Source organism: Mercenaria mercenaria, chromosome 15 (genome assembly GCF_021730395.1).
Source record: "Mercenaria mercenaria strain notata chromosome 15, MADL_Memer_1, whole genome shotgun sequence".
Taxonomy (NCBI): domain Eukaryota; kingdom Metazoa; phylum Mollusca; class Bivalvia; order Venerida; family Veneridae; genus Mercenaria; species Mercenaria mercenaria.
Window position 1 is genome coordinate 50,173,755 of NC_069375.1, and position 18,293 is coordinate 50,192,047.

Below are 18,293 nucleotides of genomic sequence, written 5' to 3' on the forward strand. Positions count from 1 at the left end.
TTTTTGACCCGGGCCCCATCATTCCGTTGCAGAATATGTTGCTATTTTGGGCCAGGTCCGTCTTTCTGTGAGAAGATTTTTTCTTTTTTTTGGGGCCGGGCCGTCTTTCGTTGCAGATGATGTTTGCTATTTTTGAGGCCAGGCCGTCATTCAGTGCAGACATGTTTGTTTTTTTTGACCCGGGTCCATCATTCCGTTGCAGATTGTGGGGCCCAGGTCCTCATTCCATTGCAGATTGATTTTTTGCTTTTTTTAGCTCACCTGAGCAATACTCAGGGAGTTTTTTTTTATCGCTGTGCCGGCGTCTGTCTGTCGCTGTCTGTCAACATTTAGTTGTGTTTGGATAGAGGCTGTTTTTTTTGATGATCTTCATAAAATTTTGGTTAGAAGATTTTCCTTTGAAAAAATCTAGGCCGGTTCGAAAAGGGGTCACGGGGGTCAAAAAACTAGGCCGGGGCAAATCAAAAAAAGGGTGTATGCGATAGTGGGGGTGAGTTCGAAAACAGGTCATCGGGGGCAAAAACTAGGTCCTAGGTCAAATCAAACAGAAAGCTTGTGTACGCGATAGAGGCGTATGTTTAAATTTAAATCTTCATGAATTTTGGTCAAAATATTATCTTGATAAAATCTAGGCCGAGTGCGAAAACGGGTCCATCGGGGGTCAAAAATATCACTAGGTCAAATCAAAGATGTGTTTTTAAATTGTTTCCCTGAAATTAAGAAAATAATAACCTTAATGAAATTAGGCTGAATTTGAAATGGGCATCTGGGAAAAAAAAGGGGTCATAGGTAAAAATCAAAAAAAACCCTTGGTATCCCCATAAGGCTTATTTTCTTTATCTTAAAAATTTTTGTCAGAATGTTGCCTTGATAAAATTGGAAAATTTGAATATGGGTCATCGGGGTAAAAAATTAGGTCACGGGGGCAAAAAAAAAGAAAAACATTTTATAAAAGGGCTAATTTTGATTGATTTCCTAAATTTTAAGTCAAATATTGTTATAAAATGTTTCAAGTTTGAATAGGGCCTTTTGGGGATCAAAAAGGGGGTAGGGTCCAACTGGGTAATTTTAAAGAAAATATTATTTATACTCGGGTTTTTGTCCAAATTTTAAAATGATTTGGTAAAATATTTTTTTCCAAAAAATTAAAAGGTAAATATGGGGTTTATATTTTTTTCTCCCCCCCCCCCCCCCCCCCCCCACCCCCCTTTCCCCCTTCCTTTTTTTTCCCCCCTTTTTTTTTTTTCCCAAAAACCCCCCCCCCCCCCCCCCCCCCCCCCCTGAACATAAGGTTCAGGTGAGCATTGTTGGTTAGGGTTGGCCTGTGGTCTGTCATCCACATTTTCACTTAAATATCTTCTCCTTTGAAACTACTGGTCAGAATTACACCCAACTTGGTCAGTAGCAACCTGGCATGGCCCTCTATCAAGTTTTTCAAAGGGTTTCCCTTTGGCCCCCCTTTTAAAACCCTTTAAAAAAACCTTTTTCCCAAACCACCTGATAAATCTTCATAAAAACATGGTCTGTTACATCATTATAAGGTCCTGTCACAAGTTTATTCAAATGGACTGCTTGATGGATCTTCGTCGACTTGATTTGTAGCATTATTATAAGGCCCTTTAGGGGGACACCTTCCCCCTTTTTAAAGGCTGCTAGAGTTTAAAACAGAAATCCTTTAAAAAACTTTTTCTAATAAAGGCTTGAGGGATTTCCATCAACTTGTTTGTAGGATCATTATAAGGTCCTCTCTAAAATTTTTTAAATCCCCCGCCACGATTTAAAGGGGGGTTATGGGAATGGTCCGTCCGTCCACCCCACCCTAACACTTTCCTGCCCGCTCCTATCTCCAAACCCCTTTGCAGGTTTATATAAAAAAGGGGTCAAATATACCTATCAGACGAGTGCAAACTTGGCAGCCATGTCGGTAAAAGGTAAAGGGTCACAACTAAAGGGTCAAAGGTTTCCCCTTCCATTTCGGTTGCTTGTATCTCCAAACCCCCCTGAAGGTTTTTTATAAAATTTAGGTCTAATGACACCTCATCAAGATGATATGCAGAACTCTGAGTCAGCCATCCCGGGCTCAAGTCAAGGTCACAACTTAGGATCAAAAGTTTGAGCCTCCATTTTGTGTTGCTTTTTTTTCCAAAACCCCTTTTAAAGGTTTTTTCATAACTTGATAAAATGATCACCTCTTGAAGACGATGTGCGAATCAGGGCCACCATGTTGGCCAAGGTCAAGATACAACCTGGTCAAAGGTTTGAGCCTTCCATTTTTTGTCCGCTCTGTATTCCAAACCCCCTTTGAAGATTTTTAGAAACCGGGGTCAAATGATCACCTCATCAAACGATGTGCAGAATTTAGAGTCAGCCCATGTCTTAAAGGTCGGGGTCACAGCTAAAGGTCAAAGGTTTACCCTTTCCTATCCATAACATGGCGGGGGATTGTGTCTTTCAGACTGCCTTGTTCAAAGGGGGGCAGTTTCTTTTTGGGGGTTGCAGGGCAAAACTAAAAAAATTTTTAAATGACTATTTGAAAATCAGCTTTTTGTGCATTTTAATTTAAAATTTTTTTGGCAAAATCAAAGGGAGAATGGGTGTTCAACATTCAAAACACAAATTTCTCAAAGTTCCCGGGGGCTTTCCCCCCCTGGTCCCCTACCAGGGTTTTGCCGGGACCCACCCGGGGACCCTGCGGCCCCCACCCCCAGCAATTTTCAGGATTTTAGATTTTTCCATACTTTCACCCTGTATTTCGCGAACCCTCAGGGGATTTTCAAAAAACCGGGTCTGTGGCAAAAATAAAGGTCCTCTCATAAATTTGGCAGTTTTGGGATTTTTTGGCCCTTTTTTGGGTAGAGGGGAAAGGGTCCAGGGCTTTAAAAATTTTAAAACACATGTTCCCCCATCATGTCACACATTGATATACATCGATCCATTTAAAGAACTGTTTTATACAAATTTTTTCTGAAAAAACGAAAAAAAACCGGTTCCCCGCCGAGTTTTTTATTCCTTTGAAAAATTTTTGGGTAATACAAACTCGCATCATACGAAAAATATGATACAAACCATTTTGGAAGCCCCAATTTGGTAAAAGCAAAAATTTTCCATCTTTTGATAAAAAATTAATTCTAAAAGTTGGGGGCCCTTTTACCCCTTTTACACTTACTATTTAATAGTTTGAAACTGTACAGTGCTGATTTTAAATCAAGTAAATAAAAATGTGTTGAAAAATAATAATATTATAAACCTTGTGCTGGTGAAATTGGCAATGGAGTAGTTCCCTTTTTCAAAAACAAATACCAGCCCTTTTTGTGTATCGTAAATAAAAAAAATTTTGACAGGTCAGATTTAAAGAGGTGTAAATTTTTTTTAAACACATTTTTGTGTTCTTTTGCTATACGGGTGGGCCCGGTTTCTTAAAAAATTTAAAACTTTTACCCCTCTAAAAATGATTATATAGTACAAGCTTTATAATAAAAAATTTGGCGGTGGATATAATTGGCGCTCTGACCTCGATCGAATTAAAATTTAAATTAACAGTTTTACGTTTTTTAAGTATGTTTTGTGAGTAATTTCAATGTTATCTAAAAATTTAACTTAATCAGTTTAAAACTATTAATATTCTATTATCGGAATCTATTCACCGATGATCCGGGTGATACTGCCCAACCTGCTCACACAGTTTCCGTGATCTGCCCAAACCTGCTAGACAGATTATCCAGTGAGTCATACATTCATAAATGCGAATTTCATTTGATACGAACATATTTCCCAGGTCCGGATAAAGCGAGTTTGACTATAGAGCAAGATTTATTCAAATCCACAAATGCGGGTCTTTGTTTACTTAATATTTTTTTTCTTTTCCCTAAAAATCTCTGGTTTTTTTTTTGACCCTATCCCTTTCTATAAATTTTTTGAATATCAGGGCGCTGTCAATTGACAGCTTTTTTTTGAAAGGCTCTATTTTTCCCCTACTTTTTTCGAAAACCCCACATCCCCACTTTTTAGCCACCTAGCCGAATCTCGGGTGGCTATTGTGATCACCACCGTACGGCGCCGGGCCATACAAAACTCTGGTTCCATAGAAACCCAAAAAAGAAAAATTTAAAAAATCTTCTTTCTGAAACAAGGTCATAGGGTTTAAAATATTATATGTAGCATCATCAATGGTCATCACCAAGTTTGTTCAAATTATTCCTGGGGTAAAATAGGCCCCACCCGGGGTGTCACATCATTACATAATTTTAATGGGAAAAATTTTCTTCTCCAATACCAAGGGCCCCGGGGGCTTGATATTTGGGTATTCATCATCAGTGGTCCTCTACCAAGTTTTTCAAATTTTCACCTAGGTTTAAAAATTGACCCCACCCTGGGGGGCACATGTTTTTTAAAAAATTTAGGGAAAAATTTTTGTCTAAAGTTCAAGGCCTAGGCCCTTCGATATTTTTATGTACAGTGCATATGGCCTTTATCGGTTGTTCAAATTATGCCCTGGGGGGAAAAAGGGCCTGGGGGTCCTGTTTTATATTAATAGGAAAAATACATAAAAAAAATTATCTGATCTAATTTTCCCAACTTTTAATTATAAAAGCCCGATGTCCCCGTAGGGGCATTGACGTGACCTTACCTACTGACCCACTTTCTTGTGTTTGAATAACAGCCTTTAAAAATTTGATGACAAAAACATTTTTGCACCCGACTTTAAAAATGACTTTTAGTGACCTGAATTGACCTACTGCCTACTTTCTTAATATTTTAACACCCGTTTTACGTTTGAAAAGTTAGTTTATATTAATCAGGTTTAAAACCCAATTGCTCTAGTTGCTAGGCCATTTGCAAATGCACAAATTATCAAAAATTTTAGCAAACCAAACAAGGAATTTCGAAGACATAGGGGTCACATATTGTTTAATTGAGGCTTAATGCTCAAGTCAGGGGTCACAGGGGGTTGTTTGAAACTGAGGCTTAAAGCTCAGTGGGGTCACAGAGTTGTTTGAATGGGCTTTAACTAAAATCAGGGGGTCACAGAGTTGTTTTAACTGAGGTTTAAAGCTCAAGTCAGGGGTCACATGAGTTGTTTAATTGAGGGTTAATGCTCAAGTCAGGGACTGATGTTTCTCTCTATTGCATACAAAAATGATCTCAATTGATAAAAATTTATGATAGAAACTTAAAATAATAGAGAATTACAAAACTAGTAATTTCCCCAAATAGGGTATATAAAACTGAGTTTTAGATTTTAGTCTTTACTCCAAATTTAAAAAAATAGAAAAAACCATGACAACTACTCTTTCGTTTTTACTTTTTTGTTTTATCAAAAATGCTTACTCCAGTCAAACCCGGTGTTATTGATTGATTTCCCGGAAAAATTTTTATTTTTTATATCAGGGCCCTTTTTTTGTTAGAAATGTCAGTGAAGACCCCAAAAAAATTTATTCCCCATTTAATATTGAAAAATTTTCCTTTACCCTCCCAAAAATTAAAAAATTAAGGAAACTTAATTATAAAATGTGAAGTACATTAACAAAGCTGTTTGATATCCCAATTATTGTGGATTTTTTCCAAAAGCTGAATGTTTTTTTATTTCAGTGGCCAGAATGTCAATATAAGGTTTAACTTATCTATACTATACATGTTGTAGAAGAACAAGTACCTGAGGTAAGTGAGTACAAGTTTTAACATTATTAATGATGTACAGTTAATCAATTACATAAAGGTAACTTGTTTGTTCATTAAAGTGTCATTCTTTTGACTTGTACACATGTATCTGTCAAAACCTATCCTTTAGTGTCAGACATCTGAAAGGAAGACAGTTGGTAACTATTTTTTAAAATAGCGAGCTCACAATTACCCTGGAAAAGTTCCCCCAAAATTTGAACCTTTTTACTTTCCTTTTCCCTGATGACTTTTTTTTCCCAGGGGATGAATTTAAACACTAAGAGGTGGATTTTCTTAAGTTTTTTGGGGACATAACAGGGAACAAAAAAACAAAAAAAGCTATTTATGTTCAAAGTTACCCCTATTTGTTAAAAGTTAGGGGAAATTTATGTGGCTAACGGTGAATTAGCTACCACACAGCTTTTTTTCTTAAAAGAAATAAGGTGGCAGAATAGAGTGCATCTTTAAAAAAGAACATTATAAAGGATTAATTAAATTGATTTTTTTTCCACAGAATTTTTCTGTACAAAGTCTGGACATGTTAACAGAGTATTTATTTGATGAAATTCTTGAGCTGGTTGATATTGATTGGAGAGGACCAGGGGGGGGTAAATGCGAAATTCCCTTCATGCCCCGATTTGCTAGACCATTTCCTGTGGTTTAGTTCCGCTTTATGTTTGCCATTTTCCCGGTAGGGTCAGTTCCGTAGTTTTATTTTAGACCCCTTCCTGGTAGGTTCATTTTCCCGTAGTTTTTGTTTTTGACCCCTTTTCCGGTAGGGTCAGTTTGGTTTGTGTTTTTAACCACTTCCTGGGAGGGTATTCCTTAGTTTGGTTATAGACCACTTCCTGGTAGGGTCAGTTCCTGTGGTTTGTGTTATAGACCATTTTTCCCGGGGGGTCAGTTTTCCGAGTTTTTTGTTATAGACCATTTCCGGTAGGGGCAGGTGTGTAGTTTTTGGTTATAGACCCTTTTGGTAGGGCAGGCGTGTAGTTTGGTTTTTTAGACCATTTTCCCGGTAGGCAGTTCCTGAGTTTTGTTTTTAGGGGCATTTGTGAGTTTTGTTTTAGACCATTTTTTGGGGAGGGTCATTCCTGAGGTTTTTGGTTTTTAGACCATTTTTTATAGAGCTAAATGCCAATGACGTTTTGATGTGCTGAGGGGAATCAGAGAATGATGAATAAGTCCAAGTCTGTTTTTAAATGTCTTTTATTGAAATCAACACAAATAAGATAAAAATAAAAAACGAGTTCCTTTTGACAATTAAATCTTTACTTCAAAAATTTAAAGTCCAAACGGTTTTCCGTATAAAATTTTTTTTTTTACACAACTACAGGTTTTCCTGAATAAATTTTTAACTCGCAGAGATTGTCTTTGTTCTTACTTTGAGTCCCATTTTTTTCTTTTTTTTTCTTCATTCAAAACCAGCTTTATTAGCATATTATGTTGGGAAGGGGAAAAAGCCAAAAAAACATTTCTAAACAAATTAAACAATATAGACTCTTCAGTGAGAATTAGTTAAGATAAAATTTTAGTTTGTTTTTAAAGTTAATCAAACATAATCATTATACCAATCAACATTATAATGAGATAATATCATTTTTTTTAACCAATAAAATTTAAACTAAAAAATATTAGGGCCAGGTTAAAAAAATTCTGTAAATTAAATTTTGAAATCTTTTAAGAGGGTAATAATAAGTTGTAAAAAAATTTGATTTTTTTAAAAAACAATTCAATAAGATAATTTTGAGAAAATCAAAAAAAGTAAAAAATTCTTTTTTTAACTTTTTTAGAGAAATTTGTCCAGAAACCTTTGAACATTCCCGTAGGGGTTCAGTTCGGTATTTTTGTGTTATAGACCATTTCCGGGAGGTTCGTTCCTGACTTTAGTTTTCACCATTCCTGGGAGGTTCAGTTCCTGAAAATTTAGTTATAGACCATTTCCTGTAGGGTCGTTCCCTTGTTTATGTTTTTATAGACTATTTTCCCCGTAGTTCAGTTCGTTAGTTATGTTTTTTGGCCATTTTTCCCGGGAGGGGTCAGTTCCTGAAATTTATGTTTGACCTTTCCTGGTAGGTTTCTTCCTGTAGTTTATTTTACATGTTATACAGACATGTCCCTTACAAAATTTTGGGTTTTGGGTTTTTTAAGTCCTTTGGCACAGTTAGATTTCATGGTTCCTTTCCAGCTTACGCGCCTCGGGGGAGATTTCAGGGAGGAGTGAAACCCCCCAAGGAAAAACCATGTCTCTGCAAGCAACTGGATGACACTGATGACACCCGATGTAGGTGAGAAGCAGGGGATTCTAAGTCAGGGACCTTAACCACTCAGCTGCAGAGGCCTCTATGTAAAATAGTTGCATTATAAGTTTTTAGTTTCCTTGGTTTGTTATTATATTTCAGATAGATTATTTTCAATTGTTTACAGAATGGTATTAATCATGATGAAGTTTTTTAGTGAATTGTTGTAAATTAAAATAAAAAACCTGAAAACTTGCAAAATGCTTTAGGCACAAAGGGTTTTGGAATCCAACCAAGGAAATATTAAAAAAAAAAAAAGCGCGTGGACCATGTGAATCTCTGAGTGAGACTGGGGGCTCGAATATCGTTTTTCACGCATTAAAGGTTAATTTTCAATTTAACTGCAGCCTAGTTCTCAATCCATAACTCACTCCAGTTACCTCCCTTGACAGTCTGTCCACAGAGTCACAAGCAATTGCTAATTAAAATTGGCCTAATTGAGGGAATTCATTCTTCCATAATATCAGACTGAAATGAAATAAAAATGATTGCATCAATGATTGGGCTAGTTATTTGTCAAGTTGAACTTTAAGGGAAATATAAACCCTGTTTAATTTTTAAAATGGGAACCAATGTTTGAAAAGGAAAAGGTCCAATTTAAATTGCAATGACGTTCACAATAAAATGATAGGTTTTTTTTTTTTGAAAATGGAAAGGAGTTTTACCATGAATGATGTGTTACTGATTTACTAAAAATTTCCCAACCCCTGTTGGGAACCCTCGAGTTGTTTAAACATGTATAATAGACAAAAACTGGAAAAAAATAAGTAGATAGCTTTCGCATAGGTTGTAACTTTTCCCGGAAAGGTATAGGCATTCTATTATGATTTTAAAATAGTTACAGAAAACTTTGTTTTTTAAACCCGCAATTACTTGATATGATTTAATTAAAAACAAAGTGATTACAGTATTCATTTTTTAGAACAAAAATTTTGCAACAATATGCAGTCTTAGTAAAAATATTGATGCATTGTACTTTTTAATCACCTTTTTATATTTTACATTACTTTATTTCATTGGGTTTTAATCTAGTTTTTTTATTGGTATCTTTTTAGCCCCGTTTTCTAGATACAGAGCATTCTTCTTTAAAAATTCAACCCTGGTTGTTTGGGTTTTTTTCTAAAAAAAATAATAATTACCATACATTTCACTACGAGACCAAGTTTCATCAAATTGACCACTGGATAGATCTGGGTGTAAAACACCCTGAGATGGCGAGTTAAAAAGCTTTTTTTATCTACTCGGTGTAGACACCCAACTCCTATGCTGGGGGCCCTGTGTAAGAGATTTTTTTCAACATCATGGGTGTACGACCACCCAACCCCAGCTATGCTGGGACCCTGTGTAAGTAGATTTTTTATAACACCATTCCTTGGTATTATGAGACATTACATATAGTTTGTACAATATTGTACAAGTATGTTATTGTAACCTCAAAAAGAGCCATTCCTTTTGCTGATTTCCATTCAAATGATGTTTCCAGTACTTTTGCTTATATACTCCAACATTTGCATTATATACCTGCATTATATACCCACACATTTGCTTATATACTCCAGACATTTGCATTATATACTCCAGCACTTTGCATTATATACTTCACACATTTTTGCATTACATTTTGCTTATAACTCCACACATTCTGCATTATATACTCCTCACATTTGATTATATACTCCAGCACATTTTGCTTATATACTCACACATTTGCATTTTATACCCAGACATTTTGCATTTTATACTCCAGCCGTTTTGATTATATACTCCAACATTCGGATTATCTATCCAACACATTTGCATTTTTAAATTCCCCTTTAATCCGACATTTGCTTATTAAAATCCTGCAAAATTTAAACTCCGCACATTCGCATTTTAAAACTCCCGCCATTCTGCATTTAAAATCCGCAGTTCGGCATTTTTATACCCGCACATTCGCTTATATACTCCCAAAACCCTTCGCATTATAACTCCCTGCATTATATATCCAGCCATTTTGATTATTCTCCGCATTATATCTCCAACCATTCTGCTTATTACTCCCCATTATATAATCCACCTTTTTGCATTTTTTACTCCGCATTTATCTCCTGCATTATTACTCCAGACATTTGCATTAAAAATCCAGCACATTCTCATTTTATACCCAGCACGTTCTGCATTAATCTCCCGCACATTCGCTTTTATACTCCAACACTTTGCATTATATACTCCCGCATTTTTACTCCCCATTAATTTTCTCCATTACATTCGCATTATATCCCTGCTTTTTATACCCAGCACATTCTGCATTATATACTCCTGCTTTTATACTCCCGCCATTCGCATTATATACTCAGCCCCTTCTGCATTATATCTCTACACGTCTGCTTATTACTCCCGCACATTCCCGCATTTCTACTCCAAAAACTTCTGCATTAAACTCCTGTTAAAAATTTTCCACACATTTTTTATACTCCTGCATTATATACTTCTGCATTATTACTCCAGCAATTCGCATTATATTCCAGCCTTTTTGCATTAATACCCAGCACATTTTGCATTTTTTACTCCAACACTTCTGTTTATACTCCGCTTATATACTCCAGCCCTTTGCATTAATTTCTCCTGCTCATAACTCCAAAACATTTTGCATTATATACTCCCGCATTTTAATCTCCAGCACTTCTGCTTATAGCTCCTGAATTTTTACTCCTGCATAAAACTCCAGCACATTTTGCATTTAATTTCTCCACAATTTTGCATTAATACTCCAGCACGTCGCATTAAATTTTTCCCGCACTCTGCATTATATACTCCCAAAACATTCTGCATTATACTCCTGATTAATACTCCCTTACTTCCTATAAGCTCCGCATTATATACTCCAGCACTTCTGCATTATAAACCCTGATTTTTTTACTCCCGCACATTCGATTTTATACCCCGCATTATTACCCCGCAATTTATTATATGCCCAGCACATTCTGCTTATATACTCCTGCATTATATACTCCACACGTTCGCATTATTACCCACACTTCTGCATTTTACCCCCGCCATTCTGCATTTATCTCCGCATTATATCCACCCATTTGCATTATATACCGCCATTTCTGCTTATATACTCCTGCACTCTGATTATCGCTCCCATTATATACCCGCACATTCTGCATTATAGTCCTTCATTTATACCCATTAATTCTCATTTTATATCTACACATTCTGCATTATATACCCGCACATTCTGCATTATTCTCCTGCTTTTATACCCTGCATTATTTATCCATTTCATTTGCATTTATACTCCACCATTTTGCATTATTACTCCACACATTTTGCTTAATCTCCCGCTTATATACCCTGCATTATATACTCCATTACATTCTGCATTATATACTCCAGCACATTCTGCATTATATGCTCCTGCATTATATACTCCTGCATTATATACTCCATTACATTTGATTATATACTCTAGCACATTCGCATTTTATACCCGCACATTTTCCCTTATATGCTCTTTTTCATTATAACTCCTGCATTATAACCCCCTTCATTTTTCTTTTACCCGCACATTCTGCATTATTACTCCAGACTTTTTGCATTATTTACTCCAGCACATTCGCATATATACTCCAGCCATTCTGCATTTTGCTCCTGCATTATTTTCTCCTGCATTATTACTCCATTACATTCTGTTTTTATCCTCATTTTATTCTCCATTACATTTCCATTTAAAATACCCAGCACATTCGCATTTTTTCCCAGCACATTTTGCATTTATACTCCGACATTCGCATTATATACTCCCCCTTTTTTACTCCAGTAATTCTGCATTTTACCCCGCACATTTTGCTTAATACTTGTGCACATTCGCATTATATACCAGCACATTTGCATTTTAACTCGTTCACATTTGATTATATATCCGCACATTTCTGCGTTATATACTTCTTGTGAAGGTTACTTTTTTCTCTTTAACAACCCAAATTTCATGTGTAAAAGGATTTTTAAAAAATCGGGTTTTGTTTTTAAAATACAAAAGTCTTTAAACAAAAAAAATTGTAAGTACGAGTTTTTATCCCCAAAGTCGGGCAAATATTTTTGGGCGTTGTCTGTCGGGACCCATATCTAAAGGGGGTTGGGAATTTTTTATATAAAATTCATATACATTTTCACACTCAAGTTTATCCCCCTAAAGTTTGTCAGATTGCCCTGTAACACTAGAAAAATTTTTTCCCCCTTAGAAGATTCTGTGTTAACTAAAGGGTCTATAAATTGGCTTTTCTGATAAAACTTTTGATATATTTGACCTTGAAAAATAAATTAAACAGAATTTAATCACCATAAGTGGTTGTTACACACAATTGCGTTGGATTTTTTTTTGTAACTTTAGTTTTTGGCCCTTTTTAAATTTTATAAAAAAACCCCAAAATTTTATAACAAAAATTACCATTGTAGAATTTTATTAAATTTCTGTATTTTTTTCCCTGAAAAATTTATTGTAAACATGGAAGTTGTGTACCCTGGTAACCCCTTCACTTGGTCCACCCCCAACCCCCCCCCCCCCCCCCCCCCCGCAAAAAAAAAAAATTTTTTCTTTTAATTCTTATTTTGAATTTTTTTCAAACAAACTTTTATACTGTTCACCCCTATGGGAATGGGGCCCCTTTAAGTTTCAGTCAGATTGCCCAAAATAACACCGAGTTTGGCCCTTGAAGTTTTGTGTGAAATATAGGGTACTTAAAAATTTGGAATTTCTGCTCTAACTTTTTATATTTGACCCTTTAACTATGAAAATTTAAAAAGAAATTGGCACCCCAAAATAGTTGTGACCACAATTTCGTTTGGTAACTCCCCGAGTTTTTGCCCCTTAATTGTATAAAAAAACCACATATTTGTACATAAAAACTTACCATTTGGGAGAATTCATTGAATTTCTTTTATTTACCCTGAAAATTTATTATAAAAGGAAGTTTTGCATGTGCACCCCAACCGGTCAACCCCTTTCCTTGGTCACACCCCCCCCCCCCCCCCCCCCAACCCGGAAAAAAAAAAATTAAAAACTTTTTATTCCTTATTTTTGACATTTTTTTAAACTTCATGAATATTTATCAAAAATGCAAGTTTCCTTCTCCCCCCTCGCTCCCATTGGGCCCCACCCATCAACATCTCGCCCCCACCCTCCACTTCACCCAAATTTTTTTTTTTAGTCCCCTACTGGTTGAAAAACCAGTTTCGGGGACTATAGGAATGTGCTTTTCCGTCCGTCTGTCCGCAATTTCGTGTCCGGTCCCTAACTCTGTCATTCATGAAGGGATTTTAATATTACTTAGCACAAATGTTCCCCATGATGAGACGACGTGTCGTGCGCAAACCCCGGACCCCTAGCTCAAAGGTCAAGGTCACAATTGGAAGTCAAAGGTCAACAGGGCTTTTTTCCTTTCCGGTCCATAACTCTGCCATCCATGAAGGGATTTTAATCTTACTTGGCACAAATGTTCCCCATGATGAGACGACGTGTTGTGCGCAAAACACAGACCCCTAGCTCAAAGGTCAAGGTCACAATTGGAGGTCAAAGGTCAACAGGGCTTTTTTCCTGTCCGGTCCACAACTCTGCCATCCATGAAGTAATTTTAATATTACTTAGCACAAATGTACCTCATAATCAGACGATATGTCATGCACAACTTTCAGACCCCAAGCTCAAAGGTCAAGGTCACACTTGACAGTCAAATGTTAACATGGCATGAACAGGGTCTGTTTTGTGTCCGGTCCATAACTCTGTCATTCGTCAAGGGATTTTAATATTATTTGACACAAATGTTCCCCATGATGAGACGATGTGTCATGCGCAAATCCCGGACCCCTTGCTCAAAGGTCAATGTCACAATTGGGGGTCAAAGCTCAACAGGACTTTTCTCCTGTCCGGTCCATAACTCTGCCATTCGTGAAGGGATTTTAATATTACTTGGCACAAATGTTTCCCATGATGAGACAACATGTCATGCGCAAAATCCGGACACCTAGCTCAAAGGTCAAGGTCACAATTGGAGGTCAAAGGTCAACAGGGCTTTTTTCCTGCCCGGTCCAGGACTCTGTCATGCATCAAGATATTACAATATTACTTGGCATAAATGTACCCTATGATGAGACGACGTGTCATGCGCAACACCCAGAACCCTAGCTTTAAAGGTCAAGGTCACACTTGGAGATCAAAAGTCAAATTCAAGAATGACTTTGTCCAGAGATTTCTTCTTCATGCATGGAGGCATTTTGATGTAACTTGGCACAAATGTTCACCGCCATGAGGCAGCATTGTTTTTAGAATTACCTCCCTTTGTTGTTACTATAAATAGATTATATTATAACATTTTATTACTGGCTGTAGGGAAAAATCGAGACCACTTTTATGTCGTACAACATGCATGTTACATCCAATTTTTAGGTGTATTTTTACCTATCTCTACCTGGTAAAGAGTTTCTTGTGGACTTATATTATATAGATTTTTTTTTTTTTTAGGATTGATTTCCCTTTGTTGTTACTATAAATAACTGATATGATAGCTTTTTTTATAATCGGCCAAAAAATTCCATTATGCAAATTTTAATCCAAGTGTTTTGTTATAACACATTGTATGTATAGTACAATATTGTTTATTCATCATTGACAGATATCAGTTCATTATGTTATACTGCAGTAGAGAAAATTAGGTGCCTTCCAGTAGGGGACTTTGCATTGCATGGCAATACTTCATTCACTTGTTTTTTTTTCATTTTTAATTTTTCATCAATATTTATAATCAGCATGTGAAGTTTTGTTTCCTCACCAGTTAACCCCCACCCCCAACCCCCCAAAATCAAAAAAAAAATATTCAAACCTTTAAGTTGTAACTGCACCAACCTTGCCCCCAGCCATGTTCAAGATAACTTGATTGTGTTCTCTTAAGGACATCTGTTCTTTTAAAACAACAACACTTGGTGCCAAACCACTCAAAGACAATATTTAGTTCCAGTTAAACTTCAAGCTCACATTTCAATTAACTGCATTTATTTTATTACCCGAAATTATAACCAGAAGACAAGTAACATTCACATTTTTACATGTTTATTTGTACATTTCAGATATGAATACAGTCACATATTTCAATTACCGGCGCGTAAGATACTGTAAACAGTGCTAATTTAATCTATGAAATATTCCTTTCAATATAAAAGTTATTATCAATATGTTGGCAGACTATGGCCACTCCAATGAAAGCTATTCGAAAAACCAGTGGACCGGGAGGAAACCAGACGTACTCGTAAAGCACCACGTCATTGCTCCACGTTACCTGTAGAGCAACAAGCAGCGCCACATGGACGCAAGGGATACCACAGTACACCACAGTAAATTAAACATCCCCCAAAACTCGACGTTACCTGCAAAGCAATGAGGAATATTTAGCGGACCAACGGAGCAAGGCAAAGTACTGTGGTTCTAAGCAACGAGCAAGGCTACAGTACACAACAATATTTAGCGGACCAACGGAGCAAGGCAACATACTGTAATTCCAAGCAACGAGCAAGGCTACAGTACACCACAATATTTAGCGGACCAATGGAGCAAGGCAACGTACTGTACTTCTAAGCAAGGCAAATACTATAATGAGCAAGGCTACAGTACACCACAGTAAATTAAATATTCCCCATAACTCGACGTTACCTGCAAAGTAATGAGGAACATTTAGCGGACCAATGGAGCAAGGCAACGTACTGTAATTCTAAGCGAGGCAAATACTATATGATGAGCAAGGCTATGACATCAGCAAGGCTATGATACATTTAAGCAAGGCTAGTCAGATATTGCCAAGGCACTAGAGCAATACCTTTAATATACACCGTAACATCCGTACCATCAAAACGTCCCAAAGCACGCCCGATCACCCCCACGGTCGACAGAATTTTTCCAGGCCACAATAAATTTGCCAAAATTTATCCCCCAAAAATTCTGTGCAACGATTTCTTAAATTCTTAAACATACTATCTCAGCTTTTCAACAATTATATTTGTTCTTTAAAACCTAACTGGTTCATCCATATAACTATAACATAATCGGATAGGCTATTTGAAAGACAAGTAGAGCAAATCCCACCAACATCACGTGATCACGTTTTGCCAATGTATGAAACAAGGAGCAGAAGGATTATCGATCGTCTTAAGTGATTCGGATCATTTGTTCATCATCATCATGATAATCTATAGTTCTATCTTTGAAAGAAATAGCTAACTTAAATGCTTACCTAAAATATATTTGTTTGGATACACGTTTTATCTTAAGATTTATGTCCTAATGTAATCCAATTAAAATTCAATTTCAACCATGTTGATATGTACTCCTTCAAGGCTATACATCAATATCTAGAAAGACCATTATCCCTTTTATCCGCAAGCATTATCCCTTTTATCTGCAAGCATTATGTTGTTACTGCATTTTGGTTAGCTTTTCAATGAGTTTACCAGGCCTCAATCGGGTCGGGTATGACAACACAATCCAATACACTACGGTACCAATTTATACATAGTATTATTGTATGATCAACTTGATACTAATTAAAACGACTGCATGTTTCTACATTGTATTATCGTTTGCTTGTTATGGTTCTCATGCATCGTTGAACTCAAGAAGATTGTCAATGAAAGAAGTTAAGTGCATACTGAAATGTTTTATACAAAATGTTTTCTGTATTGAAACGTTTTAATGAAGAAAATCATAATTATCAAACATTTTATCGTTTAAGTTACAGTGTGAGATTTATACATCAAGGCATGTCTGGACTATTAATTTATAATAATACTGCGGTAAAATACCGAAGATAGCGGATGGCTCACACATCCCGAAAAATTGTCGTGCAATTATAAATGTATTTATAGATGAATAGATCTACTGCGGAACTAGGTCGATATATTTATCAATGTTGTACTTCTGTCGAATCGTATATTAAAAGAAAACCATGAAGACCCTGAATAATCGACTTTTCCAATAATGTTTCGCTATCGCTTTCTACTTATAAATACGTAATCGTTCTATAAATAGATTGCACTATACAGCATGAAATATGTCAAGATATTCAACTTACACGAAAATACAATGTCAACCTTATTTGTAAATCTAAATCTAATACATAATGACGTTAACATTATCTGTCTTCAGTAAATAATATCGGCTTGGTTTGTCAAAGAAATTTTTTACTTAGATATTAAAAATCCGACTTTAATAATTTATATAACAAACCAACACTGATTTATGAAATCCCGGTTCCGGGCTAAGGTAAAAAAACTACAGAATTTCGTTAACATGATATAGTGCTACATGAGCTATTCGAAGAGAATTCACTTACTGGAACAGGAGAAAAATTAAGACAACCAAAAATTTTTTATTCATACATAACGTAACAAACGACTGGTAGTTTGTTACAGATTTCAACCAACTCCCATGATAACCAGCTCTGAAGTTTTTGCTCACTATACAAACATACTCCAATGATAAAATCATCCTCGATTATGAATAGTCAAGAGCGTTTTAATACAGTATGATGACTTCCACAATTTTAAGAACCATTAATATGATCTGTGATTTGGAGTCGGCTAAATATTGGCCGTATATCTTAACGCTACATATTTACAACTATGATGACCTAATCTTATATTAGTTAGTTTGTAACACCCAACAAAAACGTGACACTATATAATGGGAAACCAACTGCAAAACAGTTCTCTCTTTTGTTATTTGCAATGTCACGCCATTTTAAAATGTCATGTTAACTGACACCAGTGCCCTTAGAAATAAATACGAACAGCTCTAACTAAATACTATCAAGAATTAATGACAACCAATAAAAATATCATAGGAAAGCTAGCCACATATACATGTATAAATTCAATTTGATTTCTCTTTAGTTTTAAAAGTTTAGAATGGTGTAAAAAAAATTTGAGGCCGCAACTTGAATTAACAATGTTTTCGTGATATCTTATTTGACTATGGTAACTATTTAATCTATAATAATAATATAACAGAATCCGGTTCTGTATGGAAAATAACAAAATATCTATTGTGTTTCAGCCTCTAAATTGACAAACACCACGATTCTGACCCTGTTTCTTCGAAAAATTCAAGTAACAATGTGTTTCGGGAAACGTAACAATCGTTTTAAATTTAATGTACGGAAAGTTGAGCTTCAACAAAACAGAATTTCCTCACAAAATTAACAAACGTAGTAGTGAAACAATTAACAATCCTGAACACCAAACAAAGAACAAACTGCCCAACTAATACTGTTTAAAAAAGGTTTGAATCTTATTTTCATGATAGACCAC

The 18,293-nt window shown here is 35.8% G+C and overlaps 1 protein-coding gene across 1 annotated transcript in view; it reads left to right on the top strand.

Annotated features, from left to right (window-relative positions):
• LOC123563801 (ribonuclease 3-like) overlaps positions 1-18,293 on the top strand; it is a 165,604-nt gene that overhangs the window by 63,686 nt on the left and 83,625 nt on the right. Inside the window, exons 12-14 of the mRNA XM_053524236.1 lie at positions 5,617-5,658; positions 6,173-6,266; positions 9,209-9,302. Coding sequence (XP_053380211.1) covers positions 5,617-5,658; positions 6,173-6,266; positions 9,209-9,302 — 230 coding nt within the window. The remainder of the gene's footprint in view (positions 1-5,616; positions 5,659-6,172; positions 6,267-9,208; positions 9,303-18,293) is intronic.